Source organism: Paroedura picta, chromosome 1 (assembly GCF_049243985.1).
Source record: "Paroedura picta isolate Pp20150507F chromosome 1, Ppicta_v3.0, whole genome shotgun sequence".
Classification (NCBI taxonomy): Eukaryota; Metazoa; Chordata; class Lepidosauria; order Squamata; family Gekkonidae; genus Paroedura; species Paroedura picta.
In genome coordinates this window covers 36,581,637-36,602,704 of record NC_135369.1, presented here as the reverse complement: position 1 = coordinate 36,602,704, position 21,068 = coordinate 36,581,637, and the positions used below count along the sequence as shown (strand labels likewise).

The window sequence follows — 21,068 nt, the reverse complement described above, 5'->3', positions numbered from 1 at the left end:
TACCTCCTCCCTCTTGACGTAGGATGGGAGGGGGGTTCTGCCATGTTGTGCTGTTATGTTGTTATTGTGTTGTGATTGTCCATTTTTAACTGGACTTTTGTAACCTGCCTCAAGCCTCTCGGGAGTTGCGGGTAAAAAAATCAAATAATAATAATAATAATAATAATAATAATAATAATAATAGTGATGTCACAAAATCAGAAGGGTCAGACTATATACAATGTAGGAAGTCAGTAATCAGCATGTCCTTTTAAATTAGCTCCTCCACATGGGTACGTGGAAGATGAGGGAACAGATGCTGAAGGAGGGAATGTTTGTCCCCCTGAAAGTCAGTGGGGTACAGCGGTTAGACTACTGAAGTAGGCCTGAGGAGACTTAGGCTCAAAGTCCTGCTTGTCATAAAACTCACAAGGAGATCTTGAAGCCTAGTCAAGCCTACTTTCCAGAGTTGTTTCAAGGATGAATTGAAGGAGCTTTTCTGAAGAACAGCATGATAAAATGTGACAATGAATACATTTAAATTGCTCCTTCACCCAACCAAAGGTGCAAGTCCAATGGAGGAAATGACAGACACAGCCTAAAGGCTGACTTCAAATCAGTGTAGGCCATAAAGCATCTCAATAAGCGTAGAGTCTCTTGGTACATGTCATAAGGAGCTGCCTTATACTGGTCTATCAAGGACAGGATTGTATGGTCTGATCAGCAACAGGGTCTCAGGCACACGTCTTTCATTGACTGTTCCACATAATTGGAGATAGTGCTGATTGAAACTGGAGCCTGCTGCTACTGAGCCACGGCCCCTCCCTTCTCATTTCGGCCACTGCAGTGCTCTCTGTCCTATTACTAGCTTGTCTTACTTGCCATCCTCTCTATTCCAGGCGATAGCTGAATAAATTGGAGGAAAGGGGAGCTGTAAAAGTATGCCTATGGCTGACCACCTACAGATCTAAGAAAAAGGTCAGATTGACCGTTTATGCACTGGGAACTTCACTGCCCCAGCTCCCGTGCAGCAGCACAAATCGGGGGTGGATGAGGCACACTGGGCCAAATGCTCCCCCGTGTGGGTGCAGGAAGAGGTGGAGCAACCTGCCATGACTAGAACTCCAGCCTACAGCCCGGCATGAAACCTCCAGTGTGTAAACAGTCATTGAGATGAAACTAAAACTTGAGGCTCTGAAGTGCCTATGACAAACTGAACACAGAGAGCAGGGCTGCTCAGTCTTTATGTTTCTGTGGTACAAGGCATTTTTGTATAACACCATGGAAACCTCCTTCATCTTAATACCAAAAATGTTCCTGGATTCCATACAGTAACTAGGCTTCATGATGCACCACAACAGCAGATGAGAGTCAGGACACTTCTCACACCTTCTGAATACATCTAGTTTATGCTACTTCCACTTGGGGAGCATGAATCCAGGACTTCCACCTAATGATCCCAGTTTAAAGCACTAAAGGTAAAGGTATCCCCTGTGCAAGCACCGAGTGATGTCTGACCCTTGGGGTGATGCCCTCTAGCATTTTCTTGGCAGACTCAATACAGGGTGGTTTGCCATTCCCTTCCCAGTCATTACCAGGGCCAAAAAAAAGGAGACTTATACAGATTTTGACACGAGGCATGAATTTGTTTGATCTTTCTAAAGATGTAGTTAGGGAAACGCATGTAACTTGCTCTGAATCCTTAGGGCAGAAAGAACTGAAATGTAAGCAAATAAAGAAACATAAAAGAATCTGATGTCAAAAGGTTTGCAAAATAATCTTGTCAGCCTTGGTATATCTTGTTTTCCATATCATACTCACCGATGCACTGGTCCCCTCGCTTCTGATACCCGGGAGAACACTGGCAGACAAACGACCCTCTTAAGTTCAGGCACAACTGATCTGATCGGCAGTTATGAGTGCCTGCTGTACACTCATCAATATCTTTTTAAAAACAAGCAAACAACAAAAAAAGCAGAGTTACCGACTTTGGAAAGAGAGCCCCCATCTTTCCACTCTTTGCCTTGCATTCACATTAAAGGTATGTAACAGAATCACAAAGTTTAGTTTTGATTCATATGTTAATCAAAATAGGCTAGTTGTGGCTTTCTGCAATTGGACCCCATGGTGCACCAGTATAGGTGTGACCCATGGGAGTTCAGTGTTCCCCTGCAGAAGCCAAAAAGAGTTTGAAAATGATCCATGTGTACACTCCCATATGTGTGCATAGACTGACCAATGTTAAAGTGACCAGGATATTCTCCTTTTGGTGTGTAAAGCAGGGTTTCCACATCCCTGCTGGCTGCTTAGGACATCAAGGTGGCTTACAACATCTGGAAAACATCAACTGGGATATGTGGCCAGCTTCAGGATAATAAAGCTATGGCTTTATGCTGAAAATACAATTCTTATTTCTGTTTCTCTTCATTTTGGCATTTTGCTTTGCAATCTAATTGTGCTCATGTGGCACCTGTGTGCCGCAGTGAGCCACTACTTCTGTTTTTTACATGGAAATAAAAATCAAGTGTGGCTTGCTTGAGAATATTTAGGATCAGGGCTTGAATCCAGGTAAAACACTGCATTAGCTTCTACTCATGAATGGCCCAGGCTAACCCAGTCTCATCAGATCTCAGAAGCTGTGCAGGGTTGGCCCAAATCAGTATCTGGGAGACCATCAAGGAATACCAGGATTGAGATGTGAAGGCAGACAATGGTGAACCATCTCCGAACATCTCTTGCCTTGAAAATACTATGGGGTCACCATAAATTGGCTGCCACTTAATGGCACATCCCACCCACCACCAGCATCTACTGGTTTCTGGAAGAAATTGACCCTCTTCTGCCAGTTTTTATTAGTTTTACTCTTATTGTTATTTTACAACATTTATAACTTTCATGTGAAACAAAGAACAAATCTTAAAAGGATTTTGCATGTAATATGTCATCTACTATTTGCATCACAAGCTCACCTGCCATGGCAAGCCAGTTCAAATGACTGGCGTCTGGAAGATTTGTATATCATCAAAAGACAAATGCTAGCTGGAACATTCCACACATCTGGAGCTCAGAGAGCAAAAGAACCACTTGAATACTGCATCCAGTATACAAAATTAGGGCTTCCAGATATTCCTGCCCAGTCAAATGAATTCTCTAATTGTCTCCTCATTCTAAATTTATGTCATGGCAATCCTGCAGAAATATTATTTATTTCCATACTTGTACATGGATATACCATTGATGGCCATTGGTGAGTCAGAAATCTCCTCCAGGCCATCTAGCAAGCAACCTTTCGCAAAATAAAGAGATTCAGTTCTTTTGCCTTATATCACCAAATGTGCCAGAAGTCATGAACAGGGCTATTTATACTACTTCTTGTGGGCTAGTAGCTTGTCTGGGATTATTTGCAAGGCAGACGTATGTATTTATTTGGTCTTTTACTACACACCTATATCCTCTATAAGAGTCAGGCTAAAACTAAGTCCAATCTTAAATTCTATACAAAACAACCTTTTTGAAAGACAACTAGATGTCAATGAGAAACCAGGAACCAAAGCAATCTGTACAAATACAGAATGAAGAACAATTACATGGCATGTGTGTTCCTTTCCCAACGGTGTTAATTCTTCTTCAGAAAGCCATGGGACTGGATCAACAAGAAAACATCCCCTCAGATTGCAGTGACTTGAATTTTTAATGGATTCAATATTTTAGTCATCTATGATTTAATCTTTAGAAAATGGCCCTGTAATTTCTTCCTGTTCCCATGAAAGGATTTCACACAATACAAACTTGTTCTGTTAACAACAAGAAGTTTGTACTGTGTTAAATCTTTTGTATGGTGTTTGTATGCAGTTCTCCAGTTTTATTCCTGCTATAATCCAATTCAGGGCAATTACAAGTTTTTCTTTTGGCATCTGGCACCACCTGAGAGCCTCCAAGCAAATAAACAAATTCCCTAAAACTAGTTTGCAAATCCCAGTTGAACTTTCCATATGTTTTCAGTAACTGGGGAACAGTGGCAGATTCCGGGTGGAGCCTTGGGGGAAAAAAAGGAGGAAAGGATGGATTCTTTCTCATACCAAATGAAAACAAAGTTGATCACAAGACTCAAAGCACAAATAGAACCATCAACTATTTTACTTTATTCTTTATGACTGTCCTCTGCCCTATCGCCATGCACACACTTTACATATCTAAATATTTCCAACAAGCTTCCTTCCTATCGGCCTTTGAGCAGATGACTGTAACCAATTCTTTAAAGTTGACTCACTATGAGAAAAGTATGCAGAAAACAATGTCAGGTGGAATGGAACATTCTTATTAAGGCAATATGTACATGTGTATATATTCATCAAGCATATGTGTGTGTGCAAGAGGGCTGTAAATTAAATACTGCATGTACCTGTAGAGTGCAGTTGTGTGTGCAATGCATTGCAGGATTCTAACCTGGCTTTCCAAGAGGGGAGTGGGAGAGCTGTTTTTACTCTTGCTGCAACGCTTGTCAGCATTTTAGTACACCGGCTGCTCACAGTGGTCTCATCCATTGATTAGGATTCTGTTACTTGACTCCTTAGCCAGTTGACGACCTGCAGCTCAATGCTTGCATCAACCAACCTTCTGTCTGGCTAGACCTAAGATCTAAGCAGCTCAGCCAATGGCAGCCATAGACTCTTTGGTTGGTCCTGCCTTCTCTATAACATTAGAGAAGTTCACCCAGTCACTAAGAAGAGATTTCATCACTCCTCCATGACATTCCTTAGTGAATAGTCTTGAGGATTGCTATAAAAACTAACAATGCAAGCCCAAGCAGAGTTACACCCTTGGAGGTCCATTGAAGGTTTAACTGCTTAGAATTGCCTTGTAAACACACAAACATGCACAACCCACACTTTAAAAACATTTCAGAAAAGCTGATTGTGAAAATGCTTCCCACTTTGCCTTGCTGCCCTTTCATATTTAGAGGAGAACGCAAAAATAGTGTGAGAACTTTTACAGGAGGAAGGCAACTCCCTACTCCAAGCCTTTGTGTCACTACAGAATGCAGATCAGCTTGAATTTCATAGTGCTCATTCCGATACGTTCGCTAATGGTTACACGCCATTGATTTCCCCACATTTGCCAAGAACGGACCCAGTGCTGTGTTGTGAAGTGATTTATACTGCTTTGTCCCTTCTGTTGCTGATTTTGGCAGTACGCTCTCTGTCCTGAGCCGAAATTCTGGGTGAGCTGCTCTGATCTATCGCAAGACCTTTGTCTGAAGCCAGCTGTTTCTTTTAAGTTTTGCTGGTTGGTCATTATCCTCGCTGGAACCTCCACTCTATAAGCACATTTGCTTGAAATGGGATTTCACTGAAACTTGCTCCAAAATAAGTGTGCTTAGGATATCTCCCCCAGCCCCCCTGTTCTAAGCTTTACATGCCTGGCTCAGTTCCCTCTGGCTGTGACTCATTCTTCCCCAAACCCCTGACTCATGCTGCTTGCTCCCTTATGTAACATTTTAATCTCTGCAGTTTGCTTCCTATAACCAGATAATCACAACAGCGCTTGGTATTTCAGTGCGGTTCCCACCGGCCGTTTACACTTCAGTGCAATTATTCCTTCAGCACAGTTCTTTTTATGTAATAAGCCACAGGTTGCCTGCTTGCCCTTTTAAACCTGTGTCAATCTGGAGCCCATGGTTACACAGCAATACATTCAACCAATCCAAGCATGTGCCGCATCTCATTACTCTTGATCACTGCCTGCAGAGCTGGAAAAAAATCCAAGCCCTTGTTGCCCAGGCACCTAACAAACCTGATGCTGGTGCTAAAACTATGTGCGACTGCAATGAGGGCACACAGCTTGTTGCTAAAGGACAACCAGGAGGCAGCCTCATAGAAGCAGAGAGCTTCAGTGCCTCAGAAATAGAAGCTGACCACACTGGCCAGAGGTGAGGCATCTGGAAGAAAGCACAACCCAGGCCCCTCAGGGAAGTAATCTCTGAACCTTGGGACTGTAATACTCAAGACAGGGTTCCATCTACACACTGTGCATGAACTCCGCTAGTGATTACTATCAAAGGCCAATTTATTACTAGGCCCCGCCCTGGTGGAATGAGCTCCCAAAAGAGCTGAGGGCCCTGACGGAGCTGTAACAGTTCTGCAGGGCCTGCAAAATGGAGCTCTTCAACTGGGCATTCGGTTGAGGCTGGGCTGGGGAAGATCTGGGTTCCCTCCTTAGGATGCCCTAAACATCTAGGGCAGGAGATGCCCCCCCTCTGAGGCCAGCCAGGTGATGTGTACAGGGGACAGGCCATTCTAGCCTGTGCTGGACTGGTCAATAAATCAAGTAATAAACAATCAAATAAAGAAATATAGGTTTGGTCTGGCATCACCCCCTGTGCAAAAATCAGACACGAGTTGTGGATTTTCTTCAGTTTTTGTGCACATGGTGCCCAATTCTCACTGAGAACATGATGCACAGGAAGGAGCTTCAACTTTCCCACTGTAGACTGGGGGGGGGGGGGACTACACACATGGGAAAAGAGAAACTGCAACTCGCATCTGACTCTTACACAGGGTGGGGGCCTCAGATCTGACCTGCAAACATAATAATGTGTTAACTGGCTCACTCATTCCCACATGCTGGAGCAGCCCTAGAAAGCAAATATGATGTTGGGAATGCAGCAATATCATAAGGAAATAGTAATTCTATGGAAGAAGAAATGTGGCATTTTAGTCACACCACTGGCAGGGGCCTTATAGTTCAACACCCTGCTCAGTGCAGGAAATCTAACAAGGGGATTCCCAAATGGTTGTCAGCCTCTGCTTCAAAACATTCAAGCCTCACAGTACTCATACTCTGAGTCTTTCCAGATAATTGATTTGGGACGTATGAAGCTCCCTAAGCTCACTCAGGACAATGGGCCAGTCCAGTATGTGCAACTTGAGAGCCTTTAAAGGGAGATGTGCCAAAAACTGAACCTTGGATCTTTTGCATGCAAAGCCACCCAAGTACGGAGCTTCCCATATTATTGCAGGCGGAGGCTTCTCCTTTATGTACCTCATATAAGGAAGTCGGCAGCCCAAAGGGATTGGCAAAGTACCTAGTCTTGGCAAACATTGGTTGTCTGAGTGAGACTACTCTACATACTTACATCACGTAAAACAGAAGTGCTAGACTGAATGGACCTAGAATAGTGGAACTCTGCTTGGGGGGCACTGTGAATATCCAGGTAAATGTTGGCTCAAGGACTACACTTTGAAGAGTTCTGAGAAATTATACTCTTTTTTTATAATGGTGGAAGAAAGATTTTGGAAGCACTAAAGAAAATTACTCGTGCTGTATCTTCTCCTTGCATTGTTCGCATTTGGGGTGATACCATGATACATCTTTTCCTTATTCTTCCCCATGAAATTTCTTATGGCAAAAGCCAAGCTCAAATCCTGAACGCCTGCCGGGTCCTCCCTTGATCCTTCCTTACACTTTAGAGCAACATTAGTAACCTTGCAAATCCTTTGGTTTCCTCCTCTGCATTAACAGGCTATCAGCGATCTCTGTCAAAAGCCTTTTTTTTCCTTTTTAAATTCCCTTGCTACTTCCTTCAATGTTTGGAATGTTGTGCATCTGGGCCTAGTGCCCAGACAACTTTTAACTCCTTGTTTTTGGGAGTCTGAAGAGTTCAATAAGAAAAAAAATGCTACCTGTCTTCAAATCAGGGAGTGTGACAGGCATATCTGCTCTCCCTGTGCCAATGTTTGTACAGGCTTCTGTCATGCTGCTCCCTGCCCTTTGGACAGCCTCTCTCCTTTATTCAGTACTCTTCTTCATTTTCATTCTTGCAATAAAACCTCAGTTCTTCAGTAAACCTGTTTTGGAACCATGATAGGACCACCTACTAGGGGATGGATCTGAGGCCTGAATAAGGAACCTCATACTGCAAAGCTGGGTTCTAGCCTAGTCAACAACACATAATATTCAGATTACAGAGCTCTCTTTGGACACAGAAGGGTATGCTACACTAGCCCTTGTGACTGGCTTGCAGTCTGAGGCCTCTCACTTGTCCAGGCCAGATAGAAATACTTGCAATCTGGTTTACCAGCCTTAATAGCCTGCCCAGTAGAAGGCAGCACTCCCAGTCTGACTGAAGGACTCAATCTTAACCCGCAAGAATCTTGCACTAGAGAACCCCCACTACCTCTGACTGCCACACCCATAGCTCCAGTCAAGCCCTGCCCTGGCCATCACGCTTCCTGAAAGATCCTCCTAAGAGGCAGACCAGCGAGATACACAAGCCAGTTCATTGCTTCTTCATATTAGAAATGATACAAATATAATCGGTCTATTGGGAACAGGAGGCATATCCTTGGGGAGAACCATTCCTTGCCCAAATTTCAATTTATTTATAATTGGATTCCTAGCCTGCCACTCCTACAAGCAGCTTGTGATGGGTAACAAGCAATTATCCCCAATAAAAACGCCATTAAAATCAGCACATAAAAATTGATCCAGCATACCCAGGGGACAATACTCCCCCCCATCCAATTCAGATAGCATACTTCCTCGGGGTATGAGGAGTAGCCTAATGTCCAGGCTTAGCTTGCGGAGGGACCCCTGATCTTACATGCCTTGGTCTCACCCAAAAACCTGATGGAAGAGGTCCGTTTACAGGTCCTGTGGAACTGTGACAGCTCTGTCACAGGGCCTGTAGCAAGCAGTCCCTCAGATAAGTGGGGGCTCAGACCACGGATGGTCTTAAAGTTTAATACCAAAATCTTGAACTTGATCCGGGCTGCAACTGGCAACCAGTGCAGCTGCCTCAGCACTGGCTGGATACAGGCCCTCCAAGATGTACTAATTAGCCATTCTTTATAATGTATTTATTTAGAACATTTATAAACTTATTTCTCTAGAGATGTACTCAAGGAACTTCACAAACTAACCCAATATAAATTCAAGTGGGTAGCCATTTTCGTCTGGACTCTAAATTTATTTAACCCAGTATAACAGAACCATAAAAACTGTGTCATAAAACATATAAATAATAATGACCAATAATAAAGTCTTAATAACAGCCCTTTAAAAACAACATTCAGGGACATAAAACAACATTCAGAGGTTTAAAATTACATCCATATTACTGTCACACATGCCATCATATTTGTTTATTTCTTGCATAGAACTTCAATGTCTTCCTTTTTAACAGAGTCACCAGCAGAATATTTTCATATCTGTACTACCTACCAGCTAGTATCTATGACATGTAACACAGCTCCTTCCTCCATGCCTGTGTCATGTTGTAACCCCTAATAACCAGACACAGGCGGCCAACCTTTTTTACAAGCATGTCACAAGTAAAAATCAAACTAAGAGACAAGGTGTAGTCTAGCTTATTACTTGTAATTACTCACACACAAACCATTTTGCCTCTTGACCACTGAACTGTGCAGCCCTACCGGGCCACGCCTATTTGGCCAGGTTGTTGAGCCGAGACAGGGGTGTGCAAGTCAGGAACCAGAGTCCAGTCCAGGAGTTGGGAGCCAGGAAGACAGTTCACACAGTAGGTGGGATGGGGCATGGAGTCAAGTTGAGCCAGGGTCAAGAGCCAGAGAAAGGGTCAAAGCCAAACCGTGATCAGAAGCAGGGGATGTAGTCAGAAGCCAAGCCGTAGGTCTAGAGCCAGGAGCATTGTTAGGAGTCATGCTGAGAGCAGGAAGAGCTTCGCCATGGTGAACCATAACAAGGAGTCATCTGGAGAGATGGGCAGATAAATGCAAGTGTTGCACTCACAAAGGATTTTGCCTCAAGGCCCTCCTGAAATACAGCTGAGCCAGGTGGGGTAGCCCTCAGCCAGAGGGCTTGCAGCTGGTCCTAGTCCTCATCAGAGGAAGGAGGTGTAGCTGGGCCCCATCTACCTGACAGTGAACTCACAGCCATGCTAATCTTCTGACAGCTGTCAAGGTAGATTTCCTCCACAGAAGCAGCATTTGGGGCTTTCTGGGGTCTTGGCCTGGGGCCATCAGTGCTGCTCCTCCAGCGAGTATTCAGGGCTGTTGGGTGTCTTGTCCCGGGGTTTCAAATAATAGGGCTGTTTCTCAGCCTGGCTGGTACCAGGCTGCCCATCCTCCAGGAGATCAGGCAGCTCCCAGTCCTCAACAGCTGGGTCTCCCGGTGCTTCTAGGAGATCCCCTGCCTCCGGAACACCCCCTGGCGCTAGAACTGAGGACGCGGGCATGACAGTACACTAGATGGCAGCAATACACTGACACAGTCCAAATAATGCACCATAGCCTGGCCACTCTCTTCCTGCCCAGGAACGCCACTGCTTTTTGCAGGTTGTACCACTCGTGGTATTTGCACTGCAGGTTTGCTGCTCATGTGCAAATGCTACTGCTCAGCTTTCAGGCAGGAGAAAAGCACTGGAACAACAACTGACTACTCCCACAGGGAGGTGTATTCTCTGTCTTTTACAGGTTCATCCTTGGTAATGAGCCTTCCAACTTGACCTAAAAACTTCAGTTTAGGGATTTGCAATGAAAGTCACAGGGTATAAACTTACAACACACTCAGATACCTCTAGTTGCAAACCTAGAGGCAAGAGAAGTATATTATAGCAATTGCTAGCCGTATTTTGGGGTAGGGAGGCAAGGTAGACTTGTGGCCCATTAATCTACAAGTTTGTTTTCTGTACAAACACTTTCTGACCAGGGCTTTAGTTAGCAGTGCTGTTAAACAATTAAAGTTCATATTCATTTGAATGGGGCAGCATATGCAGGAGAGCTTCATGTCTTGGCTCTCCAAAACTGAATTAAAAATGACTGTTCTCTCCTTTTTAATGTACTTCTTCTTCCAATCTGGACTATTTAATGCAATTTATCATCAAGATTCAGAATGATGCTTTGGACAGGCTTTTGACACCACAGTTGTCAAGACAGATACAAACTATATGGACTCTTCTGAAGTTGCTTCTTTAAATCCTTTTTTCTCGTTGATTTAGCAAGCATGAAATCAACCCAGCTTGAGTACAGCTCTAACCCACCCACGATGACCAATAAATGTTGGAGAATATTCAAAAAATGACTGTAGATAAAAGAGATTTTCCCCCTGTAGTATATCATCTTCAGAACTAATATGGAACATTTCCATGTATTCTGTTCAGAATCATTTTCTGCAGTGTTTCAAAAAATACATTCTTGAACATGAAGAGACTGCATGACAGTTAAATTAAATTAACGTAACCAAATTAACCTCCTAGATCATCACTGCGACTTAAAAAAAAGAAAACCCTGAATCAAGTCATTGTGAACGTTTTCTTTGTTTATTTAAGTTAATGGAGAAACTATTCCATGTTTAGATATGAACCTGCCATCCTTCCTTGAAAGTGAGCCAAAAGCATGATTATTATGATAGTGTCCAGAATTGTCTGAATTTTAAAAAATGATGTTGAATTTTTAGATTCCATTTTGCTATTTATTCTTATTTTGTTTTTCTTTCCTGGAAACTAAGTGAGCCAGCCTGAACTGACCTACTAGGCTGAATAAAGCCCACTAGGCATGGTTTATGGCCCTCAAGAACCTCACAACACTCCTTGTTTTTGTGGGTCCTGGCAGGCAGTAGAAACAGGAGGCCTTTTGAGTTTTTAGTGGGTCACATTTCGTGGTTAATAGGCAACATATAGCTATCAGTTGTATGTCCTTTAATAAGAATTTACTTCTCCTTCATGTTTCCTTTTCGTAAATACTGTAACCAGAGGTTTTCAAACTGCAGCAATCCAGAGATTCTCATTTTAATTTTTTTCACAAGTCCTCCCTTCCTCCCTCACCGATGCCTGCTGCATACAAGAGAGCAACATTTCCAAGTGTGTGGCAAACTGCCCCAGTCCTCTCTTATCTTCAAAATAATAGAATTTATTTATCTTTATCCATTGTTCCCTCTTAATATTTGTGAAACAGCCCTGGGGGTGGAGAGTGTCCTGGCTGTCCGAGATGGAATAAGGCCAATCAGGCTTTGCTGGCCGCATCCTGATTGGCCCTCCCCCTCCAACTCCCACCTCCCTCCTTGCCTGCTAGCAGTGTCGCCGCAGCTTCCAGACAGAGCTTTGAGGCTGAAGGGATGCTGCCGCGGGGTGGGAGCGGGGGGGGGGGGAGGTTTTCCAGCTTCCCAGCTTCCCTTCAGTCGCAAAGCCCTGTTGCCAGGCACCCTCTTTATCTTCTTTCCCTCTGTGCTGCTTGTGACTTCTGTGTAATTAGCTGCACAATAAACAGCAACCTTCCGAAAGCAGATCAGCAACAGGAGAGGGCAGGCTTACACAGACAAAAGCAACGGAAGTCAGATTAGCTCTGGGTCAGAGCTGCTCTTCTGGCCCTGCAGACACGCAGGAAATGCAGCACAGATGGCATTGCAGGATCCTCTTTCCTTCGGATCTCCTGCTGCATCTTGGCACCTTGCGGAGTTGGCAGCAGGCTTTCCACCCCGAAAGTACGCTGGCGCTGGGAAGGCGCCGGAGGAGGGGGCCTTTCCAGCATCCCTTCGGCCCGCTAAACCAGCTTTGTGGGCAGATGGGACACTGCCGCTGGGAGGGGGCAGCCGGGAGGGGACTTCCCCTGCCCCTTTCAAAGCCCATTTTTAAAACGGGCTTTGCTACTAGTTTATTAATAATTCCACTTTTATCCCGCCACTCCTATGATTGGCCCGTGGCAGCTAACAATCAGAATAAAATCTCATTAAAACCCATAATAAAACCCCTTACAACGTAAGCTCATACAGATAGATACACCTCCGGGGAGTGGGGGGGAGGGTTAAAGGAACCGCCTAGATCTTGATCAATCAAAAATAAGGAGAGAGAGCAGGGATCTTATGGCCCCGACTTCAACCAAATACCTGGTTGAAGAGCTCTGTTTGGCAGGCCCTGTGGAACTTCGAAAACTCTGTTAGGGCCCTCAGTTTATCAGCTAAACTTTGAAAGCATGTGATGCTTTTGTTGTATGAACACTACCTACCACAATGTCAGGTTTCAGGGTAGCTGATTCTATAGAATCACAACTCAAAAAGGCCCTGACTCAAACTGGACCCAAACAAGGGAAGTCCGCAGATACCACTGTGGCTCTCTGTAGGGGTACCCCAAAATAAAATTATGAAGAGAGTGAGTGATTGTAATCACAAACATATGGCTTTATTGTATACAAAATAAAATAAAAAGAGTAAAAATGTAAAGAACCTATACTAGACACCTAAGAATCAATACGTACACACCAACAAGAGGGCGGCACATTTACAAAAGGCAGAAGGGAAGAAACTGAGAAGTTGTAGGGAGGAGACATACAACTTTAAATCTGGGCTTTGAGGTCTGGAGAGGTCCAGAAGCAGAAGTCCAAGGAGCAGAGCATTGAGGAGTAGGAAAATAATCTGAAAAGTAGCTGCAGAGATATTCAGGTAATGGGAGAGCCTGGCACACTTTTGACCAACTTTGGATGATCTTTTTATGGGGAAGGGTCCCAAGTTAGACATGGAAACTCACTTTCCTGGGAACCTGACTGGTCCAAGATATGAAGCTTGGATGAGACTGGTCAATTCAAATGTACCCCCTTTCAAAATCTGGTGGAAAGATTAGTAGCAACATGCCTGAGCTTCCAAGGTGGGTGACCATTGGTTTTAGCATATTGACATAGAACTGGGCATGGAGAATGGTTTTAAACATACTCCAGGTGGCCAAGCCTGGCTAGAGTAGATGTTGCCTTTATCAAGGGCTGGAGTAGATTAAATGGTGCTCAGCTGTCTATAGCTGGAAATGGTTCACATTACCTTGATAAAGCATCCCATGTAGCAAAGCATATGGTTGCAATAAACCAGCCTTTCTCAACCTTTGTATTGTTGAGAAAGCCCTGAAACATTCTTCAGGCTTTGAGAAACCCCAGAAGTGGCGCAATCATGCAGAATACGGTTGGGAAGCATAGTTGTGTACAAACCAAGTCGGGCCCCCTCCCCACCCCCTCCAGGCCCATCACTGGCCATTCTGGGAGGCAGGTTGACATGACCATATATGGTCATATCACCCAATAAAATATTTTAAAAATGTAAAAAATATATTAAAAATTAATAAACTCCCAGCCATTTGGGAAACCCTTATGGGGTCATCAAGAAACCCTGTATTAGATATACCGTGGAGCTGGACAGACACCTCTGAGGTATGTCAGGAGATTGGGTGATATCTCCAGGGTTGAAAAGTCTTTTGTTATTGAGAATGTTATTACACTGAACTGGGGAAGATTGTACATGAACCGTTTTTAACTCCAGCACATCCTTCTTCTTCTTTCCTGGGATTTTCCAATGTCATGGCTGTACCCAGGTGCCCTTATGAGACCTCCAAAGTTTCAAACTCCCTTGGCATTTAGGCTGTATAACAACTATTATAAGTGCAAAATAACAGGGGACCCCTACTATCCAAATAGATCTTGGCTGGAGGAGGGGGTGGGGTCCATATACAAGTTCTAATCAACTTCACCGTCTTACTGGAATGAACTGTGTGCCAGAGACAACGGGAAGCATCCTTCTTAGCCACTAGTTTCTAGTAAGAAGCCAGAGCCATTCATGAACGAAAAGGCCAATGCCAAATGAAGCCTGAAATTCCGGGAATGAAATGAAACCTGATGTCATCTTTGGATGCAGCATGGCATCTTTCTATCTCTATGGTGAAATTCTCTGCACTGAGAAAGAAAGGAAATCAGTCCAGTTGTACATATATAGCTATGATGACTGCATTAGAACTAAATCTAATTGTTAGTACTCAGTCAACTAGAATTGCTAGGCAGGCCTTCAGAGTCTGTGTTTTGTGCTGGTGCTCTGAGGGGATCTTAGAAGCTAGGTCACTGAGTAGTGGCAGATTTACAAGACCCTGCCCTTGGAAAGAGGGAGAGGTCAAATCTGTCCCCAGAGGAGGACAGTATTTGTCTACCATTTCTAGAAAAAGAGAGAGGGCTCTATTTTTGCAGATGAGAATGAGAAGGGCTTGCTAAATGTTCTTTCAAAGGAGTTGTAGATCACCTGGAGAATCCTTGCAAACTCACGGGACTCCCTGCATGCCAGTCAGGGAATGCTGCCATAGAAAATCAAAACAATCTACTGCATTGTTTTGTAGGGCAAAGACCTGGCTTACACATACAGCAGAATGGGTGGCAGGGTGGAATATCACGCTTCAGACTGCAGATAAGGGATGCCATTTTTGTACTGTCTCCCATGTACAAGTTTAAAAAAACTAGCATGTTAAAGTCTCTGGTTCATATGCTACTTGTGGATAATTTCTACATGCATGGTTTTTTAAATACACTGTTTCACAAAAAAGTATGGTCCTTTCATCTGTAATCTGAAGTAGCAAAGTTATGATGTACTAGAAACTCTTATATAGCTCTGCGGAGAGTATGACTCAGGGATGTTCCTGGAGAGATTAAAAGAAGTCATGCTTAGGCCACATAAAAAAAACAACAAAGGCTGGATTCTTTTGACACAGCCAGTTACTGCCTAGTTTCACATTTAGTGTTTCTGGGTAAGGTGGATTGAATGGGTGGTTGGTTGCAGGACAGCTACAGGGGTTCTTGGAAGAAATGTTGGCCATTCCAGTCTGCTCTGAATCTCTGGCCCAAAAGAAATAAAACTGGCCTGGACCAAAGCCAGAGATTTTTTGGTCCTGGCTCCAACCTGGTAGAATACCTTCCCTGATGATATCAGGTCCCTCCAAGACCTTCAATAGTTCCAGAGGGCCTGCAAGACAGAGCTGTTCTGCCTAAGGTTAAGGCCAGGAAATTAACAGCAAGAAAATGCTGTTCTTCCTGTTCACAAAACAACAATGTGCTGTCCTCAAAACACCAACTGCACAGCAGAAATGGAGTTCCCCTTTATAAGCTTTAATGAAGGTAGTTTAATAATATAAATTTATAATATACTTTCATTTAACACATTTAATAACTGTTTATCAATGTAACTTTATTACTTGCCTGTGCCTTACCTGCCTTGAGCCAACTGGGAAGATGGCTATAAAAATAAAATTATTATTATTGTTGTTGTTGTCGTTTGTTATTTGCTTGTGGTAAAGTTTTATGATGTTTTTTATGATTTGTTATTATGAGGGTAGTTGTGGGCCAAATGCTTGTTAAAATATTGTAAATAAAGGTTATAATTTCTGTTCTTAATCATTATAACCTGTCCTGATAGTCCATTCCATGGATGGAAGAGTGAGATACAAGTTCAACAAAGAAATAAAAGAATGCAAGCATTCCGGGGAGGTTGGTATAGAAATATGATAAATAAATAAAATAAATAATAAATTCTCATTCTTCTTTGGACCAGGCAAGTATCAGTTGCCTTGGAGGCTGCTAAAATACACCGTTGAGCCATGCTGCAAAAACCTCTTCCCTGTGAATATCACGGTAGTTAACTCAGCTGCATGATAGTTTTTAGGTTCAGTGTATGACCACAGTGGGATCTGGCCTTTCTTTGAGGAGGTTTAGGCAGTTTATTCATTTATTTTATTTACACTCCACCTTTCTTCAGAATCACCCCTTCTCAGGGATTTAAAAAATACGCACTCCTGACAGGTGCTCATCTAATCCCCTCCTAAAAACTTCCACATTCTTGCAAAATACAAAGGCAGACATGGTAGATACAAGAACTGCTGTTCTTCCAAGATCTATTATTTTAGGCCTATTTGCACATACAGCAGAATGAGGCATTAAAGTAGACTATACCACTTTTCACTGAAGGTGAGGCTTCTGTAACTAAAAATATCTCTGAAAGTATAAAACAAAAACAAACAAAACTAACCTACTGGGGAAATTTTCTATCTTAGCCTGCTACCTATTATGCTGTTGTTGGCCATCCAGAGGAACTGGTTGACCACTGTGTGAGACCATTGGTCTGATCCAGCAGGGCTCTTCTTATGTTTCAGTAAGGAAACATAAGCAGAAAATAGCTCCTTTGGAAGGTGGATTTTATGGCACTATACCCTGGTGAGGTCCCTCCAACATTTGCAGAGCTCTTTTTGGACTTGGAATTTGCTAGGCCACAAGTGCAATTTTAAGTTCAAGCCAAGTTCAATGACAGCTATCAAAAGCAGAAGTCTTATCTCAATGAGGATATTGTTTTCCAGCTGTAGTCATGCTATCTGTTGGCAGCAGCTATTTTTTGAAATCTCTACAACTCCCTGAGTAAATAAGTAGATTCCTGATGCTGTTCCAGTTTCAAAATATGCCTTTGAAGGGCTTAGCCAGTGAGATGCAGCAATTTTCCCCCATCAAAATATTTGTATGATTCTCTATCACGTTCCTCAGAATAGGCAGGTACTCTGCACAGTAAGAAATGTTGAAGCAGACTAAGGCTACTTCCATATGGAGATTTTCCCTATGGGAACAGTTAGACCCCCCCCCCCTGCATTTTTAGGAGCTTTCACACATTTGGGAGTGCGTGTGCTCCCAGGACTTTCTCTTTTGTGCTGGAGTGGCAACAGGTAAAACCATCCATGTGGAGACTCCCCCCATAACTAATATGGAGAAGGTGCAGAGCTAAGCTCCATGTTCCTCATGATTCAGCCCTTTAATCGGCTCATTTTCACAGCTGAGTCACAGTGTTCTTTTAAGTGCAACTTAGCTGTCAAGGAGGTCAACAGGGGCTGCTAGGTCCCAGAAGGACCTGGTGCAATCGCTGGCATGCCAGCACAACTTTGGCACAGCAACAGAATGGTGGGGATGAGGTCAGTAGTGAGTGTCATGGGAACCGTGGGTTCAATATATTGTCCGTCTGTCCGTCCATCCATTTATCCATCATTTATACTCTGTCTTTTCCCAGTAAAGACCAAGTTAAGGTCTATTTCACACATTAGATGTTTCAAAACTTATTTATTTAGGTTGTTTGTTTGTTTGTTTTGCTTCTATGTCCCTCAAATTCCTGAGAAATACATGACCCACTGGGAATAACAGAGAGACTTCAAAGTTTATGTTAGTTACTTTTAACTATTCAGTATTAATAATACTTTGCATTCAGAGTGCTCAGTGATCCATCTAACTTTCCTGTAGAACAATACAATATACCATCCTACAATACAACTCGGAAGCACACAGCAAAACCAACTAAAACAAATAAGTGATAAGTGATAAGAAAGGATTTGGAGTTATTAGGTTTAAAAAAAAAGATATTTAATTAATTAATTGTGAGGTCAGAGCCACTAGAGAGATTTCATCTCATTTCTTATAACACTCAGGATGACCTAATAAAATAAATTAGCAACTATCTCAGGACAAACAAAGGAAAAAGGAATTGAACTATGGAATTCATCATCAAAAGATGTGGTAGCTACTAGCCTCAACACATTACTCAGAAAGGATTATAGTCCAATCCCAAACATGTTGACTCAGAAATAAATTCCACAGAATTTAACGAGGATTACTCCTGAAGAAATGTGACAAGATTGCAGATTCAAAGAGGTTAATGAAAAATAGGTGTATCAGCTACACGTGATATAAATGAAATCCGTATGTTTTGAGGCAGTGAACCTCTAATCACCAGATGCTAAGGATGGCTGACCTCTGCTGGAAACAGAATGTTAGTCTAGATGGGTTTGGTCTGATCTAGCAAGACCAAATTCTTATTCTGAATTTGTAAACTGTCTCAGTCTGAAAAGCACCTGTATCTTTTCTTGCATTCAGCAGCAGACAGGGGTCACTTACCGAAAACAAAGTAGAGAAAGATTTCTGCTAGATATCACTTTTGTCAAATGAAACCAAGAAAAAGACTTTGACCAAAAAAGCAACAGCAGCACCCCCCACACACACACCTCTCCCACAGATACTGGTTGCCAACAAAAACACTGGGAGTACATGCTATAGTGCACAAATCCCAAAGTCCTGTGATAGGCAGGTGAAATCAGTGGGAAAGAACATGAAGCAACTAAGAACTGGAAGAGTCTCAATGTTCTTTGATGAAATAGGCTGACGGAATCTTGTACTATATTTATTTATTTATTAGATTTTTATACCGCCCTCCCATATGGCTCAGGGCGGTTTACATTTAACGTCACGGGGTGATACATGGAACGACCTAAACATATAACATAGTCAAAAGTAACATCAACAATAATCCAACAGTGGTTCTAAATCAACATAATTTCAATGGTCTTGATCAACAACAATATAACAGGAATGGCAGCTTAGATAAGACCCCCAGAGAGGTCAGACTGGTTCAGGCCATGGAGGGGATGTCTGAGGGGGACTAGTGGATTTTATTGGGTTCGGTCGGTCTCAAGAAAATGTTTGGTGGGGGAGCTCCACAATCAACTATCTTTTTGCTGCAACAAATTAATACTTCTGTTCTGGCATGTGCATCTCTCTCCTTGTACTCTCCCTCATATACATCATACTTCCACTATGTGGACTATTTCCACAGGGACAAAGCACATATTTTGAATGGAGATCCCTAGTGTCTCCAATACAAAAGGATGCTACAGCTGGGAAAACATCTGAGACCTAAGAGAAGCAATGCTAGTCAGACTAGAAAATAGTAATTTAGATGATCAAATTTTATTGAGTATAAGACAGTTTCATATATTCATGTAAATCGTTGATAATGGGAAATATGTATGAATGAAATAACTGCATGAATAAGATTAGCCATGTGAGTCTTTATCTGTACAAACCACACTGCTGGATTTGCTATTTCAAGAAGGCTTTTCTTCATGTTCCATCTTCTCATTTGTTGAGAGTCAAGCCCTTTCAGTAGAAACACCCCTTTCAGTTCTTCTCCCCTTTTTTATGCTGTTTTAGGCAGCAGGGCACAGCAGTTTTACTTGGGGTTGACCTATAGGACTCTACAATTTACACTGTAAAAAATAAACTTTTCACTTGTTGCTTTCTTGTGCTCTGGGAAACCTGAGATTTCTTGGAAGCTTCTTAGATGTTCTGCATAAAGAAGCAGGCAATGGCTGCCAAGCTTCTACCACATTCAATTCAAATGAAGTTAAAGTGAAGTCCTACAACTCAGCATTGTGCTGAGTGAACACAGCATATTCACCATGCTCCAGAATTTCCTTCAGAGTTGCAGATTTGCATGTGTTCTTTGGCAGATGAGCTGGTGTGGAAATTGTTTCCCTAAAGGTAGAAATTTGAAATCCACTAATATACTGTATCAGCCTTTATAATAGCTTTCCTTAAAAATGCCAAATATGCATTACATTTTTTGTTTCATTTGGCATTCCCTCGGTGTTCCCTCCTTCCTGCCCATTTTAATTGTTATTTTAATATTTTTGCATGCATTTTAGCTCTGGTTTTAATTGTTTTAATGTGTTTCTTGTTGTCATTTTATTATTCAGATTCAGAGTACCTTTATAATTTATGATGTGATTTTATTATAATTTGTTAGCTGCCAGGGTAACACCTATGAGGGCAGAAGGGCAGGATATACAATCAATTTAAAAATTACGACCTAATGTCCTGCAAGCAGTATTTGACACTGATACAGTCTTTGCAGAAATAAATTATGAAAGCCAAATCAGAAATTATCACCTGCATGTCAAGTAACAGTTTCACGAAAACCTGGTTGAGAAAGCCTGCTCTAAGCAGTCATATCTAACTACAGCCTTTTAGCCACCCAGTGATTTTCTTTAACTAAATTACTGACAGCTTTGCAGCAAAGGCTCATACTACAAACCTTCCCTCATTTTTAGGCAGAATCACCACCGATTAATGCCAATTCACACTTGACATGAAAATGTTTTACCAGACATGCACTGGAATTTTGAGTGGCAAACGTTACATGAATGGTGAAACAGAATTTCTAAAAGTATAATTAATATAAGTTGTAGCCAACAGAGCCTTCCGATACATATCACTGCCTATGCTGGCTTGTTTATAAACAAGAATCTCTGTTCTGTACTATAGTATTTCTCCACATGATCACATGAAGTTACATTAAACCAAGACAGACTTATGTTTTGTCAAGGTCAGTTGTCTATTCTGACAGGCAATGGCACTCCAGGTTGTCCAATAAAGGTCTTTTACATCACCTGCTACCTGATCCTTCTAACTGAAAATGCTGGGAACTGAACCTGGCAAAGCAGATGCTCTACTACCAAG

General features: G+C 42.5%; 1 protein-coding gene and 1 long non-coding RNA gene across 6 annotated transcripts in view; one reads left to right on the top strand and one right to left on the bottom strand.

Annotated features, from left to right (window-relative positions):
* The window catches only part of EFEMP1 (EGF-like fibulin extracellular matrix protein 1), a 75,635-nt gene that overhangs the window by 19,915 nt on the left and 34,652 nt on the right, over positions 1-21,068 (bottom strand). For both annotated transcript variants that reach the window (XM_077333505.1, XM_077333515.1), the window contains exon 6: positions 1,801-1,923. In XM_077333505.1, coding sequence (XP_077189620.1) covers positions 1,801-1,923 — 123 coding nt within the window. The remainder of the gene's footprint in view (positions 1-1,800; positions 1,924-21,068) is intronic.
* LOC143835654 (uncharacterized) overlaps positions 1-21,068 on the top strand; it is a 76,995-nt gene that overhangs the window by 50,573 nt on the left and 5,354 nt on the right. The gene's annotated exons all lie outside the window — the stretch shown is intronic.